At 39.5% G+C, this 25,568-nt stretch overlaps 1 protein-coding gene across 3 annotated transcripts in view; it reads right to left on the minus strand.

Moving 5' to 3' along the window:
- Positions 1-25,568, minus strand: part of LOC126250710 (glutamate dehydrogenase, mitochondrial-like) — a 136,057-nt gene that overhangs the window by 70,023 nt on the left and 40,466 nt on the right. For 2 of the 3 annotated variants that reach the window (XM_049951584.1, XM_049951582.1), the window contains exon 2: positions 18,422-18,538. In XM_049951584.1, the coding sequence (XP_049807541.1) occupies positions 18,422-18,538 (117 nt within the window). Of the gene's footprint in view, positions 1-18,421; positions 18,556-25,568 lie in introns of all 3 variants that reach the window. The other variant, XM_049951583.1, reaches the window with a different exon arrangement.

Raw genomic sequence — 25,568 nt, forward strand, 5'->3', positions numbered from 1 at the left:
ATTGTGTGAGCATTCAAGGCACGATAGTCCTTGCAAAGTCTGATCAAGTTGTCCTAAGGGACGAGGCAGATGGGTGAAGCCCAGCTGCTGTCTGATGGATAAATGCCAGCTTGTAACAACTCATCCACTGCTGCCATCGCCATGCAGAGGAGATTAGGAGGTAGACATCTGGGGTGCTGACTAACCAACAGGCCGGGTGTAGGGTTAATTCGGTGCACCGTACGATTATTGATGGCTGACAAGATAAAAAGGTCACAAGGGATGGAGCCACTGGTTGAGAGATTGTCAGTGCGGGTCAGGTGGAGGTCAGTGTCTCAAGCAGCAGAAATGACATTGGATGTCAGCTGTAGGCTCCTCACGCACAGCACAGTCAGCGGGCAGCAGAGGTTTGGACATGGTGCAGGAGGCAGCACCTTGTGTAGGTGCTGGGACAGCCTGGAAGGTGGCAGCTTCAGATGGCAGCTGCAGATGGGAGCTGGGCTGTACTGGTGAAGCTGGTGTATCCACAAGAGTGGCGCAGTCAATGAGCTGCAAAGGTTCAGTTAACTGCATGAGGCAGTGCTGGGTGCAGCTGCTGGCTTGGCATGGACAGCAGTGTACTGCACAGGGACAGGTGTGATGCCTTTGAAGCGATTCTGTGCATGCATGGGTGCAGAGTGGGAGGCAGCATACTGCACAGGCACAGACTCGGCAAGGCAGCATCATCTGGCAGGGGCATTGGGGTGGGGAACGTGAGCAGCAGTAGCACAAATGCAGCATGGATGACAGGTGGCAAAGGAGTGTGCACTAGATGAAGTACTGACCTTGGTAAATGGTGAGTGGGGGGTTGGCTGGGGGAGGGGGAGCATTGGGGGGGGGGGGGGGGGGGGGATGGAAGCTCATGGGCAGGCAGCAACTTCATGTGTGTCAAGGAACCTTATGCACTCTTAATGGCTTGGGGAACCTCTAGTGGGCCTGCTTGCTGATGGCTGCCAATGTACAGGGAGGGACAGCTGGAGCCGAGTTTGTTTTGCAAACACAGTGGTGGTGGCCAGTGTATCAGTTTTTTCAGGAGGTCATGTTTGAGGCAGTGCAGTGTGTGTATCCATACCATTGTTGGGTGCTTTCCTGATGCTGTTCCCAAGATGAGAAACAGTGAAAATGCAGTCAGCCAAGCAAAGGCAGGTATCAGGAGACTGCGCACTAGTGATGAGTAAAGTCGTGTGCATCTGGGATAAGAGCTTGATGATCCAGATCTTCCACAGTGACTCATTGGGCATGATGCCCAGGTCTATTTGGATGTGAAATGCTGCCACAATTCTGATGGGATCCCATCCTGCAGATGTTTATTGTTAAGTTCCTTGTGCAGTTGGTCTTCAGGAGTCCAGGAGAGGTGTCGAAAGAGCACTGTTTTGGCGGTCCTGTACTTGTCCATAGATACTGGTTCCAATATGATGATGTAGATAACATCAGCATGGGTCCCAAGGTGGTTGAGTAGAGTGACACACTTCACATTGTCCATGACAATGGCGTTGGAGGTGAAAACACATTTGACAACTGCGAACCACAGGTGTGGGTTGTCTGTATGGAACAGCAGTAGTGCGAACTGTAAAGTAGTTGACTGTTTGGTTCGGTAATGTGGTTGTAAATCTGACACACCGAATGGAGAGAATTGCAGGTGGGTGTTGGCCAGTAACGCAGGTGGCTGCATGGATGAGAAGATGGACAGCCTGCTGCATCATGCGGATGAGATGGCATGCGTATTGATTGAACATGTGTTGGGTTTATATGATGATGATCGTGATGTGGTTGGCACGGATCGGTAGCCCAAGTCGTGAAAATGTAGGCAGAATGCAGGGGTAGATGCTATACTGGTAGAGCCCATAACAAAGTCAATAAGCAGATTATTAATTGCAGTGTGTTGTTGTGCACCTGCAATTTGCAGTGAGGCTGCAATGTGGAAAATATCTGTCACTTTTAATCACTTGGGCAACATAAGGGGCAAAAGAGTTCAATGAATTTTGAGGTTGGTGTAACACAATGAGGGTGTGATGGTCACATTGTCATGATGTGAATTTGCACTATTTCAGCAATCACTCGAAGATTGCAGTCACCAATCACACAGTGGTAGCAAACAACAGATGACACAGTGGTATTGAATACACAACACAGTTTATTTTATAGAAACTTGATACATACAAGGATACACAATATATCATACTTGGATCACAGAGCGAACAGGCCTGCTATTGTCAACCATCAGAGATAATAGTGCGAGTTGTTTTCTCTGGCCGGCAATGCTAATGTTCCCACATACTTAAAAAAATGTGAATCATTTTTTCAGAAATACCAAATATCAAGGTTGTATGGTTGAATGAACACAGGCTTACAAAGGATAGCATCAAAATCTTAAATAACCTTGATAATTTTTATGTTGCCACCAGCTTTTGTAGGAGCAATTTAACATGAGGAGGATCATGCGTACTTGTGAAAACATCAGTGGAATAAAAGGCAAGATTTCATTTTGATTCCCTTAATAGAGAATGTATATTTGGAAGCTGCTGTGTAGAGTTAGGGCAAAATACTGTAATTTTATCTTTGTACAGAATTCCAGGTGCAGAAATAATGAAACAATTTTTGTCTCAATTCCAGTGCTATTACAAAACCTTCAAAAACAAACCAAGAAAAACGTCATAATAACTGCTGTTTTCAAGGTAGATTTAGCCAGTAAAGCCAACAACTCAACAAAATTCAAAGATGTGATTCAATTATCAGGTTTCAGTGTTAATTTCACTCATTCTTCTCAAGCAGAGGTTGAAATTACTGCTTCAGTTGTAAATTACTTTATTTTCACATGACTGGTTTTGGACTGTTATAAGCCCATCCTCAGGTGCCGTACTGCAAAGAGCAAAAGATGGTAGATAATTTTCACACCCTACAACACACATAAAAAACAAAAAAGAGTGATTGCCCTTCCGCATAGGCAAAACTGGCCATTCCTTTAACATACAGTTCAGGGAGCATCGAGATCTTAGCAATTCCGAATCCACTCTCACTCACCACCTCAAGGATCATAACCATTCCATTTCAAATATAAACACAAATTGCAGGATTCTACATATTCAATGTAAGAGCTTGGTTTTAAACATTTTAGAATAAACAGAAATCATCCACAGCATATGCCGTGATCCATCTGGCATTTTGAATGAGCAAACTGCACTTAAGCACATAGTCCTGCTGAATAACTTTTCTTTTCTGAAGCAGCGTCCAGCCTCATGTCCTTCTCTTTCTGGTCCCTGTACTCCATACAAGTATATTATTTTTTATTGGGTCAGTGTTTTTTGTGGCCTTCAATAGGCTTGATGAATGTACAGCACATGCCTGTTTCATATAGTGAGGTCCACAAGGTCTACCCAGTTCATTTCACATAGCTGTAAAATTGTCCTCTCTTAATAAAAATTGCATGTTTTCATTTTATCCTATGACAACGGCACATTATAGCACTGTGGCATTATCTGTGCCCTCACTAATTAAAAATTTACTGCCTTTCATTATGTAAAGTGCATCTCACGTTTTATCTAATGTAAGCCTCAATTAGTTGTCAGCAGGTTTAAACTGACCCCAGTTTTAATGTGTATTCTTAATGCTACTGCTGCTAGCTATTAATTGGCATATTACTTTCTGACAGTATAGACTGTAAGGTTTTGCTATGTTCCTTGTTGATCAGTAATGAGAGCTTGTAAATAGGAGTGACACATGTGCGTGTTATTTTAACTGATGACTGTGGTGCATTGTTCCATGCTCCCACTTATATATCCCCACTAAATTTAAAACTTGTTAGCCACTCATGTAAAAGGAAAGTTTCATTGCCCTTGACGGTTTATATAATAATTTTATACTGCACCTTCCACTCAGTTTTACCACAGTTCTTGACCGACCTGTTCAATATGCTCCTTTACTATGCATTATGCACTTTTAACTTATATCGTGTATTTTTATGTAATTTTTTTGTTTTTTCTTCATTTTAAATGTAAATCACTAAATTCAAATTGTGAACGGCTGGGCTAGTGGACCCATGTTCTTCTCTCTGTCAATAGATGGCAGCACTTTTGCCACTCTGGTTTACCAATTTGCCTCCTCATTCACATCCGCTGCTCCCTGTTTTGCGCTCATAGGCAGCACACCGCTTCTGGTACATGCAGTGCTCACGTCCAACAGCACAGTGTATGTGTTGTGATATCATTTGTATATATTCCCTACCCAGGCAGTCGTCCTTAGTACTGTCTGGTGCCACTTGTGCATTGACATAAGCTCCATAGCACCTATCCCAACCGGTGGTTTCGGAATGTTTTTTAAAAGTTTTTAAAACTTCTTAGGAAAAATTTGTTTCTTATTTTTTATGTGTGTTGCAGCATGTGATAATTATCTCCTGTCTTTTGCTATTTCCAGTACAACACCTGAGGATGTGTTTTTAACAATCCGAAACCGGTTGTGTGAAAATAAAGTAATTTACAACTGAAGCGGTATTTTCAACATCTGCTATAATGCTCAGTTGTGGATGTTCTGCCAACAGATTTTTTGCATTTTACTCAAGTAAATCAAATGTCAGCAACACATATAGATGATACTTCATCCAATTATACTTATAATGAGGCAAAAATGTTTTGTTTAGATTTAGGAGTTTCTGATCATTGTGCTTTGTTTACGGAGCTACCAAAAACAATAAAATTGTGCTGGAAAAAAATCTATACAAAACAGCAGTTCAACAAAGAAAATATGAACTTATTCATTCACAGATTAAATAATGTGGATTGGGCTACAGACTGTAGAACTTCATGATCTGAAAATTTTGCTCATTCTCGGAAAACTTCCTACACATTTTTAACGAAACTTTCCCCTTTAGTGTGCATCATAAAAAAGTAGGAAATAAAGTAAAGTGGATTACTGAAGGAATAAAAATCTCTAGTTTAAGAAAAAGACAGCTACATAGGGAACCAAAACATAACGAAAGTCCCGATTTTGTTACCCATATAAAAATTTCAAAAATATTTTTAAGAAATTGTAAAGACAGCACAGGAACTGGCAAATAATAGATTTATTTTGGATAGTGGAAACAAATAAAAGGAATTATAGTCAGTAATCAGAGTTGAAACATGTGCCGCTGCTAGAGGCCATGATATTTCTGAAATCAAGATAGAGGACAAAACTATTGTAAATCCAGCTTGAATTTCTGAATTATTTAATGAATTCTTTATAACTGTAAACGAATCAAACATCAATGTAAAAAATCACGCAGATAAGGTCAATTTCTGTAACAGAGAGCAATCTGAAGATGAACATTTCAAAACATGTTCCAAAACTACTGTAAAAGACACAGAAAATGTGATACTATCACTAAAAAGTAAAATATCAGAAGGATGGGATGGGGTACTGATAAAAGTGTTAAAAACAGTCTCTAAAATAACTGCACAACCACCATCTACAATTGTTAACCAGTCCCTTCAAGAAGGTTACTTTCCAGGCACACCTAAGTACACAATATTTAAGCCACTACTCAATAAAGGCACAAAAGAACATATTGGAAACTATCACCCAATCTCTCTTCTTCCATCACTGTCAACAATATTTGAAAAGGTAGTCACCATACAAATTCAAAACTTCATAGAAAAATGTAAATAATCTCAAAAAATCAGAAGGCCTATGGATTTCATAAAGGAAAACTTCAGTATCTGCTATAAACTACTTTGTAGATAAAATATGCTCCTCTGTAGGCAATTCTGCATGACACAGGAATTTTTTGTGGCCTATCAAAAGCTTTTGTTAGTGTGTAAACTCCTTGCTTCTCTACAAAATGGGAAAGTATATAAATGAGGATACTGTGTCAGAATGATATAAGTCCTACCTAACCAACAGAAGACAAAGAGTGGTTATATCATCAGAGAAGAATTTCAAAATGGAAAGCCATTTCACAAACCGAGCATGGTGGTGCAGCAATTAGCAAACTGGACTCGCATTATGGAGGACAATGGTTCAAAACTGCATCCAGCCATCCTGATTTACATTTCCCGTGATTTCTCTAAATCACTTCAGGCAAATTCCGGGATGGTTCCCTTCAAAGGAAAAGGCCAACTTCCAGCGCCTTACTTCTCTAAACCAATGGGACCAATGACCTCGCTGTTTGGTCACCTCCCCTAAATCAACTAACCATTTCACAAGGAGTACCCCAAGGTTCTGTCTTAGGTCCCATTCTGTTTCTGCTTTACATACATTATCAACGACTTAATATTGAGTGTCACTCAGTTTTATTTGCAGATGATACATCTGTTATCACTGGAAGTCATACTACTGTCTAAATTCTTCAAACTGTATTAAATACTTTAGATAAATTAGATACCTGGTTTGACTTAAACATGTTAAAATTAAACATGGAAAAGACTCAGTTAATGCAGTTTAAAACAAAAAAAGCAAAATTAAATCATATTCAGATCAGTCATAGAAACTGAGATTTGTAGGAAGCTAACTGTGTGAAATTCCTAGGAATGCAACTGGATAAAATCTGTCATGAGGCTCACATACGCACTATGTTTCAAATAAATTAAATAGCCTAGTATTTGCAATGTGGATATTGCAGAATGCTACCAGTATGGACGTACAAGAAGTAGTATATCACAGCTACTTCATGTCGGTAATAAGGTAGTGAATTGTGTTTTGGGGTAATTCAAACCATATGTGTCGAATATTAAAACTCAGAAAACCACTATTAGAAATATGCATAATGTAGGGTGAAGAATAACATATCATCCACTCCTAAAAAATCTAATTACATTACGTGTTCTCCCACTATACATCTATGAACTGATTGTCTCTGTACCTAGTAACCCTGATTTATTTGTAGAAAATCTTTTTCAACTTGATTAAAACCCCAGAAATCAAAATAATTTTATGCTGCCCACCCGCCGTTTAGAACTTTATGCTCAAACTCTACAGTATATGAGTATGAAAATTTATAACAAAGTGAAAGGAAGAGAACTGCTCAGCATCAACTCAGAAACACTGAAAAGAATCTTACGTGAGACACTAGTGCAGAAATGTTACTATTCAATAGCAGAATTCATGAATGGCAATCTTAAAATTTGATCAGGCTAGAGCAAGTACTTAGGACGATTAATTTTTACAATTTTGTTACGTTCTATGAAGAATTACTAATTGCTAATACATTATCCAGTACCATATATTATATAAATGATATTATAAGGAAAATTGTAAACCAGTTTTTGAGTTTTGACAAGTCTCCTATATATTAAGCCAATGACTTGAAATTTTGTTACAAGACAATAAACAGCTCTTCAGACTACCTTCAAGCAAAGGATAAAATTCAGGGAAAAGATTGGGTGAAAGTTTTATCACTATTAGAACACTTAGAGCAAACCAGTATTCTTGGACAATTACCTGACAGATGGCAAAATAAAAAAAACAGTAATAATAATAATAATAATAATAACAATAACACAAACAACAATGGTAACAATAAATGGCCAAAACAAAGTACAAATAATAATAGACAACAAAGAGACAGAACGATACTAATGAATACTTTAATTTAGGATGTAGGTGGAGGAGTGCCATACTGAACAGAGATAACATAAATAACATAGTTCAAAATAGGGGCAACAACGTAAGAAAATCTCTTAGGCTAAGGGAGAGGTTTTGTCCCCCAGCAGTGGAAATAGACAAACCACAAGGAAACAATAGTATGTTCATTAGATTTAACGATAACAATAAGCTATCTGACGAATTTTTAGGGGCGAAAAAATACAAAACAAAAGCTTATTTTTAACCCAAATTTAATTGTTCTTTAAACAATGTAGGAGTCAACATTATATTAAACTCAGGGAGCAAGGTTTATGTCATTAATGAAAGATTTTTGGAATGTAATAATTTACTACACATTTTACCTCGATTGCCAGTTACAGGAGTAGAGTTCAGTATTACAGGAACAACTGCCAATTCTATTAAATAGGAAATACTTATTCAATTTTAACACTGAAGGTTATACTACTGAATATCCAATGTAATCAGTGTTGGGCTTGAATGTAGCAATCCCGTTAGGCATAGACTGGCTCACAGAAAACAAAGTCTCATTAAATTTTAAGGAGGATACAGTAACATTTACATATGGAAAATGAGAAGAGAAAGTTCATTTACAAACCGAACTTAGTACATTTCACTTACAAGCAATACCAATATAATACTGTTCTATTCCATTCTAGATTTTTCATTGTTTGAGCTTACAAGCAATAAGCTTGATACCTGAAGCTACATTACTAGATGATATTACAAACAATACAATAAATTTTGGAAACCAACATCGACCAAGACAAAACAAGTAATTCTGTTAACAAATCCACGTACTTGAAGGTAAGCAAAAAGAACACATTAATAAATATTTTAAAAAAGCATTAACATGTTTTTTCTTTATAACCAGGACTGATTACAAGTTATGAGTGTAAGCTAAGAGTAAAACAACATTAATTACTTTATCAATTTTTATCCTATTCCTACTGAGGTGAAACAAGCAGACAGGCAATAAATAATCCTCTGATCATAGAGAAGAACCAGATGGACCGGTATGATTAGTATTAGATGCAATAAATGTGAATAGAAAAATAGAAACAATTAGATAGCCACCTGTAATTGGTAAGTTAATGAGTAGATTTACTGGAGTTAAATACATAAATACTAAGGACATTACTGTAGGATACTGTGAAGAACCCCTAGCAAAAGGTTCTAGAAAGTATACAGCATTTCTTTTGATGTGAGGTCCTGCCAATCTGAGTACTACTGCTCAGTTTAAACATGTCTGTGCCTGTTTTTATATGACCACTAAATAAAACTACAAGGCAAGACTTCACATAAAAAGTGATAATGTATGTAAATGATATTGCAGTAATTTCTGAAACATGGAACCTTAGATCAACTGTTTACAAGATTAAAATTACTATGTCTTATCATTAAATTATCAAAATCTCAGTTTGGCATAGGGAAGGAAAGGCTTTTAAGACCTATTATTAATATACAGGACATAAATCCTGATTTATGCCAGTTGGATGCAATAAAACTATACCCTTGACAATGAACAAAACACAAAGTTATAGTTAGGGTGATAAGATTTTAGGTTAAGTTCACAGTGAATGCAAAATATGTCAAACTTGCTAGCATTGGTAAAACAAAATATGCCCTGGAAATGGACTCAACAATGTGAAACAAAATTCAATCTAACTAAAGGCAATTTACTACAAGCACAACTACTACACCATTCAGATGTTTCATCCTCAATTCACTTAGCAACATGTGCATCATATTATGATTTGAGTTTGCCAGATTTTCCAACAGATTGCAAATACCATTACAAATGAACAGAGGTCAATGGCACTGAAAGTAGAATATTAACACATCAAGAAAAGAATTATAGCATTACTAAAAAGGAAACATTAGCAATAGAATGATCTTTTACAACACTTACAATATTTATTAGCAGGAAACAAATACAATAATATAAAGTATCACAGTGCAATATCCTTTTTATTAAAAAGCATATTACTATAGAGTTCACTACAGAGTATGTAAAGGGTAGCAACAATATAGCATCACATATGTTATCAGAGTGCCAATAGGTATTGAAGCAGGTACAAATACAATGGAGAGAGGACAATTCGTGGTCTGCTTCCTACAAAGTAATAACATAACCTGGAAATAAAGCAATTGGCGAATAATGTAACAACCTAGAAAAAAGAATATACAGTCTTACAGTCTCATATTGACAAACTTGAAAATAGACGATCACAAGAAGATGACATAACTCTGAGACAGAAAAGAAAAAGATGCACCACAAAGGAATCATCTAAATGAGACAAAAATTGATAGATGTGATGTACATACATGGAAAAAAAGGATTATAATTTCAGAAAAATTGGGTGATTTATTCAAGAGAAAGAGCTTCACAAATTGAGTAACTCAGTAATGTGTTGGTTCTCAGCTGACCCTTCTGCAAACAATTATTTGGCTTGGAATTAATTGATATAGTTGTTGCATGTCCTCCCAAGGAATATCATGCCAAATTCTGTCCAATTTGCACATTAGATCATCAAGTTCCCGACCTGGTTGGAGGAACTAGCCCATAACACTCCATATGTTCTCAATTGGGGAGAGATCCAGCAATCTTACTGGCCAAGGTAGAGTAAGGCAAGCACAAAGACAAGCAGTAGAAACCCTCACCAAGTGTGGGCAGGCATTACCTTATTGAAATATAAGCTCAGAATGGATTGCCATGAAGGACAACACAATGGGTCATAGGATATTGTCAGTGTACTGCTGTGCTGTAAGGGTGCAGTGGATGACAACCAAAGGGGTCAAGCTATGAAAAGAAATGGCAATCCAGACCATCCAACCTGGTACTGGGCTGTGTGTCTGGTGACAGTCACACTGGCATGAGTCCCACTTCGAGCTGCACACCAGTGACCGGCGAAGATGCGTCTGGAGACGCCTCAGACAGCGGTGTGAGAAACAGAGTGAGTTAGTCGATCAGGATATTGTCTTTTATATATAGACATCATCAATTAAGTAAAGAGGTAAAGAAGAAAAAGGAAATGTAGGAACACCAGTGCAATCCAATGTAGGTGATCTAATGTTGATAAAAAGTTACAAACAAAGCTTAAAAAGTGATAGAGTGACAAAGAAGCTCTATCCTACAACACAGAGTATGCCTCACCCTGAGGTGGCTAGGCTCACTAATACAAATTTTCAGCAGCAAAAAGGAGTGTTCATGTGTGAGTAACTCAACATTCAAGTTGATTTACAAATTTCAAAACTTACGAAATAAAAATTTCAACTGAAACTTACAAATACATTTGGAACTCCAGTAATAATGCTAGCGAATGATACATACAAGGATACATGAAACACAGAGGGAACCTCCCTGCTAGTGCCAACCATGAGAGGTAAGACTGCAATTCATTTTCTCTTGCAAGCGATACTAACATTCCCAGAGAGACTCACCCCCCCCCCCCTTTCCCAGCCCACCTGCAGTAGTATGGAGCATGGTGTGGAAGCTGTGTTGTGTACTCTGTACCATGGCATGGTGTCATCTATCATTATCTATCACTATAGACTGGAGTCCCATATTGGTGCCTTGATCTTCAAGTGAATGCTAAAATAGTGCAAATTTGTGACACGGCAATGTGACTATCACATCCCCATTGCGTTATGCCAACTGCAAATTTTGTTGAACTCTTTCACCCCTCACTATTGTTGCCCAAGTGATTAAAAATGACAGTGACACTTCTCACATCACAGACTCGCTGCAGATCACAGAGGCACAAGAATGCAATGCAACTGACAGTCCACTTATTGATTTTGTTACATACTCTACCAGTGTAATGTCTACCCCTGTATTCCATCAACATTTTCATGACCTGGACTACTGATCTGTGCTGACCACATCGCTGACATTATCATATGCACCAGACATATGTCCACCCAATACGCTGCGATATCTGGCCTCCAGTTTCTACATCTACATTTATACCCCGCAAGACACCCAACGGTGTGTGGCAGAGGGCACTTTACATGCCACTGTCATTACCTCCCTTTCCTGTTCCAGTCGCGTATGGTTCGCAGGAAGAACGACTGTCTGAAAGCCTCCGTGCGCGCTCTAATCTCTCTAATTTTACATTTGTGATCTCCTCGGGAGGTATAAGTAGGGGCAAGCAATATATTCGATACCTCATCCAGAAACGCACCCTCTCAAAACCTGGCGAGCAAGCTACACCGCGATGCAGAGCGCCTCTCTTGCAGAGTCTGCCACTTGAGTTTATTAAACATCTCCGTAACGCTATCACGGTTACCAAATAACCCTGTGACGAAACGCGCCGCTCTTCTTTGGATCTTCTCTATCTCCTCCGTCAACCCGATCTGGTACGGATCCCACACTGATGAGCAATACTCAAGTATAGGTCGAATGAGTGTTTTGTAAGCCACCTCCTTTGTTGATGGACTACATTTTCTAAGCACTCTCTCAATGAATCTCAACCTGGTACCTGCCTTACCAACAATTAATTTTATATGATCATTCCACTTCAAATCGTTCCGCACGCATACTCCCAGAGATTTTACAGAAGTAACTGCTACCAGTGTTTGTTCTGCTATCATATAATCATACAATAAAGGATCCTTCTTTCTATGTATTCGCAATACATTACATTTGTCTATGTTAAGGGACAGTTGCCACTCCCTGCACCAAGTGCCTATCCGCTGCAGATCTTCCTGCATTTCGCTACAATTTTCTAATGCTGCAACTTCTCTGTATACTACAGCATCATCCGCGAAAAGCCGCATGGAACTTCCGACACTATCTACTAGGTCATTTATATATATTGTGAAAAGCAATGGTCCCATAACACTCCCCTGTGGCATGCCAGAGGTTACTTTAACGTCTGTAGACATCTCTCCATTGATAACAACATGCTGTGTTCTGTTTGCTAAAAACTCTTCAATCCAGCCACACAGGTGGTCTGATATTCCGTAGGCTCTTACTTTGTTTATCAGGTGACATTGCGGAACTGTATCGAATGCCTTCCGGAAGTCAAGAAAAATAGCATCTACCTGGGAGCCTGTATCTAATATTTTCTGGGTCTCATGAACAAATAAAGTGAGTTGGGTCTCACACGATCGCTGTTTCTGGAATCCATGTTGATTCCTACATAGTAGATTCTGGGTTTCCAAAAACAACATGATACTCGAGCAAAAAACATGTTCTAAAATTCTACAACAGATCAACGTCAGAGATATAGTTTTGCGCATCTGCTCAACGACCCTTCTTGAAGACTGGGACTACCTGTGCTCTTTTCCAATCATTTGGAACCTTCCGTTCCTCTAGAGACTTGCGGTACACGGCTGTCAGAAGGGGGGCAAGTTCTTTCGCGTACTGTGTGTAGAAACAATTTGGTATCCCGTCAGGTCCAGTGGACTTTCCTCTGTTGAGTGATTCCAGTTGCTTTTCTATTCCTTGGACAGTTATTTCGATGTCAGCCATTTTTTCGTTTGTGCGAGGATTTAGAGAAGGAACTGCAGTGCTGTCTTCCTCTGTGAAACAGCTTTGGAAAAAGGTGTTTAGTATTTCAGCTTCATGCGTGTCATCCTCTGTTTTAATGCCATCATCATCCCAGAGTGTCTGGATATGCTGTTTCGAGCCACTTACTGATTTAACGTAAAACCAGAACTTCCTAGGATTTTCTGTTAAGTCGGTACATAGAATTTTACTTTCGAATTCACTAAACGCTTCACCTTAACAGCTCATCAACCATACCATTCATGCGCATTGCACCGGCCTCACCAGGGCTGGCTGCCTAGAATGTTCTGGCTCCTGCAGCCACTATAGCTCAACTGATTCCAGAAGCTCCCCTGTCCATCACCACAGTTGCTAGCAATTTAGTGATAGGAGGAGCCATCCTCAACAATAGGTCCACAGGTCCAATCAACCCTTCCGCTTCCTCTCCCATAAGCTGACCAAGGAACAGCACATGTGGTTGGCTTATGAAAGGGAGCTGCTGGCTGTTTATGAGCCACACAGTATTTCAGAGAGGATACTGAAGGATGCCAATATGTCATTCATAAAGACCACCAGCCCCTAGCTGATGCCATCCATAGCCCACTCAAAGACTAGGGCCTCTGCCCTTACCTTGAATATCATGCAATTCACTATAAATGTCCATCACAAGAAAGGCACAGACAACATAGATGCTTACTACTTGTCACGCATTGGTGCGATCTAAGCCATGCTTGACTTTGACGGGCTCACACAGCCTCAGCAGGATGACCATCAATTACAGATCCTCTTAAACAATGCCTCTTCACCCTCATCATTGAGCCAGAGTTGACCCCCAGTTCAACCTGTCCTGTCCTCTGCGGCATGGCCCAGGGAAGCACACACCCATTTGTCCCACAACAATTCTGCAGAATTATTTTTGACCTGTTTCACAATCTTGTCCACCCCAGTGTCAAACCTGCTATGTGCCTTATAAATGAGCAATGCATTTGGCCCCATGTTAAGCGAAGCTGCAAGTTGTGGACGGGGGCCTGTGTACCATGCTAGCAATGTATAACCACCTGGCACACTCCGCTCCCTCTAAGCATCTTCCAGATACATGTGGATCTGGTCAGTCCCCTTGCCACCTCCTCTCCATTGTTTATTGGGTAAAATAATGGGTAGAGGCTACCTTTATTCAAGGCATAACTGCTAAACAATTACCTGAATTCTCATGCATCCCCAATTTGCTTGTTTTGGCTGTCCTGCCTCCATAACCAAGGTTCATGGTAGGCAACTCGAGACCTGTGCGGCATTACCTGCTACTTAACCACCACCTGCCACCCTCAAGCTAATGGGCTTGTCGAGAGATGGCTTTGCACCCTAAAAGCCGGTCTTATGTGACACAGCGGTGACTGGTCCAACACATTTCCACTTGCGCTGCTGGGTTCTCCGCACAGCACTACACAAGACCTCTGTTGTAATTTTGTGTTGGGAGATACTATCCCTGCCTAGTGATTTCATCTTTTCTGATGGCCCCCTGACCACAACTTTGCTTCCCAGCTTGGTTGACAGCTATTGGAATCACATTGCCTATCTCCATGTTCTGTCCCTCCATACCCATAGTTCATCTAACATTCTCAACATTTCACTCACGCATATGTTCAACATTATAATCATGAGAAATGAATAAGATGTAACCAAATACTCATTTGTGACAAATGTACCATGTCCACTACAGACCAAAACAAGTCTAAACAAGTGAATGATATTTGTCCTTCAGAGAGTAGCCAAATAGTGCACATTCTTTCCAGAAGATGGCAGAACACTCCAGCTGGCCCTAGTGCCTCAAAGGCCAATTTATACCTGAAGAAAGATAGCTGCAGTTTTTCTTGTTCCTCCCCAACACTCTCTCAGGTGCCATCTGCATGCTCCACAGCCAGTGCCCATGTGACACTCACACTCCATAATCAAAGTGTTAAACTCACACAAATCTGAACTAATCTGCTAGGTAATCCTGGGGGGAATACAAACAACTGAGTGGGTAACAATAAACATTCAAAGGAGGCTTTTGATGGTAGATACAACACATAATAGTGACTTAGTTCTAATTTTTTGTGCTTACAGTGAGATGCATTCACTACATCACGTGTGATTATCTTTAATTATTCCTTTATTTTTAATTAGTTTCTCTCTCCCTGCCAGGCTTCTTTTTAAAGACCTGGCTAAAATGTTTGTGTGTAAATAATAGATTGATATTGGATAGTGAAAACAAATCAAAGGCATTATTGTCAGTGATCAAAGCTGAAACAGGTGCCACAGGTAGAGGCCACGATATTTCTGAAATCAAGATGGAGGATAAAACTATTGTAAATCCTGCTCAGATTTCTGAACTGTTTAATGAATTCTTTCTAATGTAAACAAATATAGTGTCAATGTAGCAGAGTACCCAGACAAGGTAAATTTCTTCAACGGTGAGCAACTTGATGGTGAATTTTTCAGTACATTTACATAGAGTAAAGGGTATAGAAAATGTGATACTGTCACTAAAAAGTAAAACACCAGCAGGATGGGATGGGATACCAACAAAAGAGTTAAAAACAGTCTCTAAAATAATTGTTCAGCCACTAATTACAATAGTTAACCAGTACCTTCAAAAAGATTATTTTGCAGGCACACTGAAGTACGCAGTAGTTTAGCCACTATTCAAAAAAGGCACAAAAGAACACATGGGAAACTATCATCCAGTCTCTCTTCTTCCATCACTACCAAAAAAGATTTGAAAAGGTAGTCACCATACAAATTCAAAATTTCACTGAAAAAATTGAGATAATCTCAAAAAATCAGTATGGATTTCAAAATGGCAAAACCACAATATTTGCTATAAATAATTTTGTTGATAAAATTGGCTCATCTCAAGACAACTCACTGCATGCCACAGGAATTTTTTGTGACCTATCAAGGCCTCTGATAGTGTGAATCACTCCTTGCTACTCTGTAAACTGGAAAAATATGGAATTAGGGGCACTGTATTAGAATTTTTAAATCCTATCTAACCAACCGAAGACAAAGAGTGGTTATAACATCAGAGAGAGGAACTTATACTTCAAAATGGAAAACCATTTCACATGGAGTACCCCAGTGTTCTGTCTTAGGTCCCATTCCGTTTTTGTTTTACATAAATGATCTGCCACTTAATATTGAGTGTCATTCAGTTTTATTTGCAGATGACACATCTTTAATCATTGAAAGTAACATTACAAATCAAATTCCACAAACTATATTAAAAACTGTAGAAAAATTAGATACCTGGTTTGATTTAAATGTGTTAAAATTAAACATGGAAAATACTCAGTTATGCAATTTAAAACAATACAAGCAAAATTAAATTATATTCAGGTCAGTCAGAGGAACCAGGATTTGCAGGAAGCTAGCTGTGTGAAATTCCTACGAATGCAACTAGATAAAAATCTATCATGGGGGGGTCACACATGCAGTACCTTGCAAATAAATTAAATAGGCTAGCATATGCAATGAGAATATTGTACAATGCTACCAATATTTACATAAGAAACCTAGTATATCACAGCTACTTCAAGTCAGTAATAAGGTATGGAATTGTATTTTGGGGTAACTCAAGTCATATGTGTCGAATACTAAAACTTCAAAAAACCATCATTAGAAATATGCACAATGTAGGACAAAGAAAATCATGTCGACCACTCCTAAAAAATCTGAGCATACAAAGTGTTCACTCACTATACATATATGAGCTGATTATCTTTGTACACAGTAACCCTGACTTATTTGTAGCAAATCATTTTCAACATGATCACAACACCAGAAATCAAAATAATTTTATGCTGTCCACCCATTGTTTGAAACTTTATGCTCAAACTCCACATTATATGGGTATCAAAATTTATAACAAAGTGAAAGGAAGAGACTTGCTCAGCATAAATTTAGAAACACTGAAAAAAACCCTTATATGAGAAACTAGTGCAGAAGTCTGTGTAGCATTTCTTACATTCAACCTAACAATTACACATAATACATCAAATCAAAGATGATCTCCAACAGTTTTGTTTTTATACCTGTGCATGGAGTGTTACGTGTCTTCCATTAGAAAGCACTCGCAACAAATATTGTGGCTACTAGACAAAAAACTTTTTGTGTTTTACAGTTTTCAAGGATCAAATCTGTTGTTACAGTGCAATGTGTGTTCCATATTAAGTTCCATTGCAATCCTCCAGTTGATAACAGTGCAATGTGTGTTCCATATTAAGTTCCATTTCAATCCTCCAGTTGACAACATCATTCATAGATGGTATCATCAGTCTGAAGGTACCAGCTGTCTTTGCAAAAGGAAGAATATGGGATGGCCAAGAGTGACTGAAGAACATGTTGAACAAGTGAGGGATTCTTTCATGAATAGCCCTAGGAAACCAGTTTAGAAGGCTAGTTGTGCACTAACGATTCCAGTGACATCTGTGTGGAAACTTTTAAGGAGATGCTTGCAACTATATTCCTATCATTTGCAGTTACACAAGCTCTAGAGCCTACAGACTGCAATTTATGTCCCAACTTAGTAAACAAAATGTTATTCCATGAGGATGAAGGACTCTTGATTGTGTTGTCTTCGGTAGAAATGTGAACAAATCTGGGGTCAGCAAATCCCACAAGCTGGTACAATTGCAAGAAGACTCCCTTAAACTGAATGGTTTTGTGTCATATCCTAGCAGAAAGTTTATGAGCCTTACTCCTTTGGTGAAGGAAGTGTAACTGGTGTTTTTTATCTTGGTGCACTAGAACTACAGCTCTTTCCTCAATTGGAAGACGCTGAACCACAGAACTTTATCTGGCAGCAAAGATGGTGCACTACATCACTGTAATAATTGAGTACACATTTGGCTAAACAATGTTGTACCTGCCGCTAGCTTGGCCAGAAGGGGCCAGACGACGGAGCTCATTTTGCAAGGCCTCCACATTCACCCAGCCTGATGCCAAGCAATTTTTACGTTTGGGGATTCATAAAGGATCGTGTATATAAACCTCCACTACCAGCTGATCTACCTTACTTAACAGGATTGAAGCAATTATTGCAACAAGTACTCCACATACACTGATAGCAGTTTTGTGAAGAACTCACCTATCAACCTGATGTGTGCCAAGTGATAAATGCTGCTCATATTGAAATGAACTGTGTGAGTTGCTCTTTCATTTGATGTATTATTTATAATTGTAAGTTGAATGTAACAAACACCACAAAGTCTTCATGTTCATTTTCAAATACCTGGTTTATTACAACAAAATAAACTTTGAAATAGTGAACACATAAATGCAAAGAAAATTTTACATTACCTCTATATCAATTCCTTTCTCAGTATAAAGGCCGGTGTCCACTTCCTGAATGCCAATAACCTTTGCACCAGCAGCCACCACAGACAGAGCACAGTGCCTTCCAACATTTCCGAATCCCTTTAAAAAATAAATTACTTAGATAAATTTATTTCACAAAATTCTGCACTAATCAACAGCTTCTCATTTCAAATACATTTAAATAATATATATAGTTTCTATGAGCTTTACTCTTTTGGTGAAGCAAGTGTAATAATGATTGAACACTTCTTACACCACTGGAGGAAGTTAATATAACCACCATACATCCTAATGTAAATACTTTGGAGTAAGGAGACAACTCACCAAAAAGCAGATGTGTTGAGTCACCAACAGGCACAAACAAAAACTAAAGGAAATTTACTTGCTTCTGGGATAATCCTTTTTTGAGTTAAGAGTACAAAAACACACAACCCACACCTATACAATGTACATACAGCTGATACATTGTTGGGGAATAGACACATATATGTGCGCACCTCTGCTTGCTTGCTTGTGTGTGTGTGTGTGTGTGTGTGTGTACACAAACACACACAGGGTGTACATAAAGTCCGGGAACACTTTCAATTTTTTATTGCACAAGAATCAAACACTGTAAAGATATCATACATATGTCATTTTAAAGAGAAACCCTGATAGTTTCTTTTTAATTCATATTTACTGCCACTGTGTAGTTTGGTAACTTGCCAGTAGTCAGTACTAGTCACAAACACGGCGAGTTCAGGTGCGGAGTGAGCTTTCTGTGTGTTGGAGTTCCACAAAAACAAGTGTGTTACAGCTGTTCAATGGATGTTTAGAACCAAGTACAGAAAGAAGCCACCAACAAGGAAGGCCATTTACCATTGGCACAACAAATTCGTTATGACGGGTCGCTTGTGCCCAGCAAAGAGAAGCAGATGACCCAGTGTGAGTGAAGTGAATGCGGAGTGTGTATGAGAGACATTCATAATGAGTCCAAAGAAATCAGTGCATCGCGCATCCTGTGAACTTGAAATGGCTCGAATGACAGTGTGGAAAGTCCTGTGACAGAAGCTCTTTATGAAACCATTCAAATTAGAGGTAGTGCAGAAGCTCAATGATGACGACATAGATAAGAGTTTTGAGTTTTGTCCACAGTTGCAACAATTGAATGAGTATGGGGATGGCAGATTTTTAGCAAAGAAGCCACTTTTCACACTAATGGGGAAAACCAACAGGCGTAATTGTTGAATCTGGGGTACAAAGCACCCATACGAATGAATTGAATTTGAGCATGATTCCCCAACGATAAATGTTTTTTGTGCCTTGTCACATCAAAAACTGTACAGGCCACTCTTCTTTGCCGAGAGCACTGTCACTGGATATTCCTATTTGGATATGTTGCAACAAAGGCTGATGCCTCAAATGCATTCAGACTCTCCGTTCATCTTTCAGCAGGAGGGACTCCACCCCATTTTCATCATGAAGTTTGTGGGTACCTGAACACAGAGCTGCCGAATTGACGGATTGGCCGTGCTACAGAAGGGGACAGCTGTTTTGAAATGGCCTCCCCGATCACCAGATCTCACTCTGGGTGACTTTCTTTTGTGGGGACACATTAAAGATCTGGTGTTTGTACCGTCTCTACCACATGATGTAGCAGAGCTTCGGGAGATAATATGGGAAGTGGATGCCACAGTCGACAATGCCATGCTGGGATGGGTATGGCAAGAATTCGCTTACTGTATTAATGTCTTCCGGGTCACTCATGGTTCGCATATCAAATGTTTGTAAAAAAAAACTGTCAGAGTTTATTTTCAAAATGCAGTATGTATGACATTTGTACAAGGTTTAATTCTTGTGCAATAAATAATTGAAAGTGTTCCTGAACTTTAGGTATTCCCTATGTGTGTGTGTGTGATCTTTACTTATATATGAGTGGTCTTATGCCAGAATGAACTAAGCGACATTAAAAAAAAAAAAATTGAGTTCTTCACTATTTTAAAATGATAGGGTTTCATTTTATCTTATGACAAAACAAACTATCTGACAACTCGCCTCATTTCATTGCTATAGCAAGGGATTTCTTTGGCAGAAGGTTGGTACTATTCATTCTCTTATTCCAAAGTGAACCACACTGCATCACAAGATGGCTACGGCGGTATATAGCTCAGGTGCACATTCCCCCGCAATGGCAGAAAACAATGGTAATTGTGAAAATGAGTTATTTAGTTCTAGTTCTTCTGATGTATGGCAACAGCCTTGCTGCAGTGGATACACCAGTTCCTGTGAGATCACTGCAGTTAAGCACTGTCGGGTGTGGGCAGCACTTGGATGGGTGACCATCCAGGCCGCCATGCGCTGTTGCCATTTTTTGGGGTGCACTAAACCTCGTAATGCCAATTGAGGAGTTATTCGACCAAATAGTAGCGGCTCCAGTCAAAGAAAATTATCGAAACGACTGGGAGAGCAGTGTGCTGGCCACACGCCCCTCCTATCCGCATCCTCAACTGAGGATGACATGGTGGTCGGATGGTCCCAATGTGCCACTTGTGGCCTGAAGATGAAGTGCTGCTTTTTTTCTTCTGATGTATATGAACCTAGTGATGGTGCCTCTCAATCATCAAATGGTAAGTGGATTTTAATACCTAGTGATACTTTAGTATATAGAATAAACTCATTAATTGGAGGTTATGTTGTTTACCTCACATGCCAGAATGAACCATGACCACAAGTAGTAAATATAAAGTCACTGCAAAATCAATAGTGAGTGTATGTTGATATTTCGGCCAATGCTGCCATAAATAATGAGGGGAGAGAAAAATTGACCCTGTGGAAAAAAATACCTCTTTATTTTGGGCAGGAAATGCAATTTAATGTGGAGATGGTTCACTCTGGCAGAAGAGTTCCTGAAAGTATTGTATTTCGCATATTTGTCAGCTACCAAAGTAATGAAATGGAATATCATAACTTGGCCTCATGATTGGCATTCTCAATAAATCAGTTTTGAAAATGAATTTGTAGATATAAGTAATTTGTTTTTCAGATGAACATGAAATTTCTGGCAATAAAAGAAGAAAAGGAAACAGGGAACAGTGGAAGAAAACCCTAAGGAAGAAGAAGCGAAATAGCAGGGAAACTTACGTTAACAGTAAAGAGGAGACTGACCCAGGAAAGACATTTGTTGGTTTTAATTGTTCATGTAAACAAAAATGCTGGCAAAAAATCAATTGTAAGGAGAAAAGAAAGTTTTTTGGCACATGTTATGGAAGTGTGTCTTGGGATGTGCAGACATAAGTAATATATGGTTCAGTTACAAATATTCCCATCAAAAGGAAGCGTCCTAAAATTGACAAGAAGTAGTTTTCTAGGAACTGTTATATTCCTAGTGCGGATGGAAATGATGTGAAGGCATGCAAAGAAACATATCTAAAGGCACTACAGATTTCTGGCAGCAGGGTGCATCGACCATAGCCAAAGCAAAGACAAGCTCTTCATGTGACCAGCGTGGAAAACATGTACCTCAAAATAAAAGTGCTGACTCAGTTATTATTCACATCTATAATGATATTAATAGCTTTCCCAGTACATCGAGTCACTACAGCAGAAGAAATTTGTCAAAAAAGTACTTGGGCAGTAGACTTAATATTAGTTTGATGTACAGATTATTCATTGATAAGCTGAAGGAAGAAGATCCCAATGTTAAACCTCCCAGCCAATCACTGTACGAAAAAGTATTTAGATGAGACTTCAATCTCAGTTTCAATCCTCCTCAAAAGGATACATGTCAAACATGTGACAGGCTAAATACTCTAATTACAGCAGAGGAGACACTTAGAGCTGGTGAGGCAGACACTGAGAAGCTATGAAGATTAAGAAAAGAGCAGGAATTGCACCACAGGAAGGCTGAAGCTGCAAGAGATTGTCTGAAAAGGGATATGGAGAACTCCAAGACAGAAGATAATCTTACAGTTTTTTCATTTGATTTGCAGAAAGCATTACTGCTGCCAAAATTGACAACAGGTGTTGCATACTATAAACGTCAACTCTCCTGCTTTAATCTTGGAATTCATGACTTTAAAAGTGGAAAGCAGTAATGCATTGCTGGAATGAAAATATTGCTTCAAGGGGAGCTCAAGAGGTAGGCTCTTGTGTATTGAAGTATGTCAAATCTCATGATATTGGTTCAAGGATGGTAGTATGGTCGGATTTGTGTGGGGGGCAAAACAGGAATTTTTAAATTATGACAATTTGGATGTATTTGGTTCAGAGTGACAAAACTAACACTGAGGATATTACACACTAATTTGCTGAACCTGGTCACTCGTATCTTCCGAATGACAGTGATTTTGGGGATATAGAGAGGAAACTACAGCATTATCCAGATATATTTGCCCCAGAACAGCTTTATTGTATTATTGAGAATGCAATGAAGAAAGGTAAATTTGAAGTTGTAAAAATGTATTGTGGTGACTTCAAAAGTACTATGCTACTCGAAAAAGCAATGACTAATGGAAAAGTAAATCTTTCTGGAGAAAAGGTTGAGTGGCTTAGGATTAAGGAAATGAGATTTTCAAAAGAGAAGAAGATAATGGAGTACAAATGCAGCCACTATGACATGGAAGAATACTCTTCAGTGAATTTAAATAAACAATTAAAAGCTCACCACAGTTCTCTCAGTCAAATTACACTACCTACACTGTATCCATTAGGGCGCATTGAAACTGAAAGATATTCAGAGCCTCCTAATGTACGTACCCCCAAAATACCATGAATTCTATAAGTGTCTCAAAATGCCTGAAGTATCAGAAAGGAGCAGTGACAGTAATGAAGAAGATGAGTAATCGGGAAGCATAATCATCGCCTTAAGTATATTCCAATATTCTCTCCTAACTCCAAAAATTTCTTAGTAATGCTGTATCACATAAATGCTGAAATTATATATGTCTGTTTCAGTTGCCAAATAGATCTATATATGAATATAATACAAAAACAAGAAAACTTTACTTTATATTTCGTACTGAAGTGCATTAATGTGATGTGACAACAAAATAACCTGACGTACATGGATATTTTACATTGTTTCTCTGTAGTTTTAAGTTTCAACCTGTAATTAAATAATGCGCTGTGAGGCTCAAAATGCTTGTAAAAGTTTTTCACACCCATTATGCACCAGTCCACGTGTATATCCATAAATATTTTTGAATAAATAAGTTGCTGTAAACCCATAACTTCAATTTCTCAAAACTAACTAAATGTCACTTAGTTCATTCTGGCAAAAGACCTCTCATATATATATATATATATATGGATATATATCCTCCCGGGATTGGAATGACTCCTTATACTCTCCCTTAAAACCCACATCCTTTCGTCTTTCCCTCTCCTTCCCTCTTTCTTGATGCGGCAACAGATTGTTGCGAAAGCTTGAATTTCGTGTGTATGTTTGAGTGTCTATCGACCTGCCAGCGCTTTCGTTCGGTAAGTCACATCATCTTTGTTTTTAGACATATTTTCCCACGTGGAATGTTTCCCTCTGTTAGACGATGTGACTTACCGAACAAAAGTGCTGGCAGGTCGATAGACACACAAACAAACACAAACACACACACAAAATTCAAGCTTTCGCAACAAACTGTTGCCTCATCAGGAAAGAGGGAAGGAGAGGGAAAGACGAGAGGATGTGGGTTTTAAGGGAGAGGGTAAGGAGTCATTCCAATCCCGGGAGCGGAAAGACTTACCTTAGGGGGAAAAAAGGACGGGTATACACTCGCACACACACACATATCCATCCACACATATACAGACACAAGCAGACATATTTAAAGACAAAGAGTTTGGGCAAAGATGTCAGTCGAGGCGGAAGTGAAGAGGCAAAGATGATGTTGAATGACAGGTGAGGTATGAGTGGCGGCAACTTGAAATTAGCGGAGATTGAGGCCTGGTGGGTAACGGGAAGAGAGGATATATTGAAGAGCAAGTTCCCATCTCCGGAGTTCAGATGGGTTGGTGTTGGTGGGAAGTATCCAGATAACCCGGATGGTGTAACACTGTGCCAAGATGTGCTGGCCATGCACCGAGGCATGTTTAGCCACAGGGTGATCCTCATTACCAACAAACACTGTCTGCCTGTGTCCATTCATGCGAATGGACAGTTTGTTGCTGGTCATTCCCATATAGAATGCACCACAGTGTAGGCAGGTCAGTTGGTAAATCACGTGGGTGCTTTCACATGTGGCTCTGCCTTTGATCGTGTACACCTTCCGGGTTACAGGACTGGAGTAGGTGGTGGTGGGAGGGTGCATGGGACAGGTTTTACACCGGGGGCGGTTACAAGGATAGGAGCCAGAGGGTAGGGAAGGTGGTTTGGGGATTTCATAGGGATGAACTAACAGGTTACGAAGGTTAGGTGGACGGCGGAAAGACACTCTTGGTGGAGTAGGGAGGATTTCATGAAGGATGGATCTCATTTCAGGGCAGGATTTGAGGAAGTCGTATCCCTGCTGGAGAGCCACATTCAGAGTCTGGTCCAGTCCCGGAAAGTATCCTGTCGCAAGTGGGGTACTTTTGTGGTTCTTCTGTGGGGGATTCTGGGTTCGAGGGGATGAGGAAGTGTCTCTGGTTATTTGCTTCTGTACCAGGTCGGGAAGGTAGTTGCGAGATGCGAAAGCTGTTGTCAGGTTGTTGGTGTAATGGTTCAGGGATTCCGGACTGGAGCAGATTCGTTTGCCATGAAGTAGAACCAAAGGAGTTGAGGTTGGAGAGGAAATTCTGGAGTTCTTCTTCACTGTGAGTCCAGATCATGAAGATGTCATCAATAAATCTGTACCAAACTTTGGGTAGGCTGGCCTGGGTAACCAAGAAGGCTTCCTCTAAGCGACCCATGAATAGGTTGGCGTACGAAGGGGCCATCCTGGTACCCATGGCTGTTCCCTTTAATTGTTGGTATGTCTGGCCTTCAAAAGTGAAGAAGTTGTGGGTCAGGATGAAGCTGGCTAAGGTGATGAGGAAAGAGGTTTTAGGTAGGGTGGCAGGTGATCGGCGTGAAAGGAAATGCTCCATCGCAGCGCGGCCCTGGACGTGTGGAATATTTGTGTATAAGGAAGTGGCATCAATGGTTACAAGGATGGTTTCCGGGGGTAACAGATTGGGT

This window comes from Schistocerca nitens, chromosome 1, assembly GCF_023898315.1.
Source record: "Schistocerca nitens isolate TAMUIC-IGC-003100 chromosome 1, iqSchNite1.1, whole genome shotgun sequence".
Classification (NCBI taxonomy): Eukaryota; Metazoa; Arthropoda; class Insecta; order Orthoptera; family Acrididae; genus Schistocerca; species Schistocerca nitens.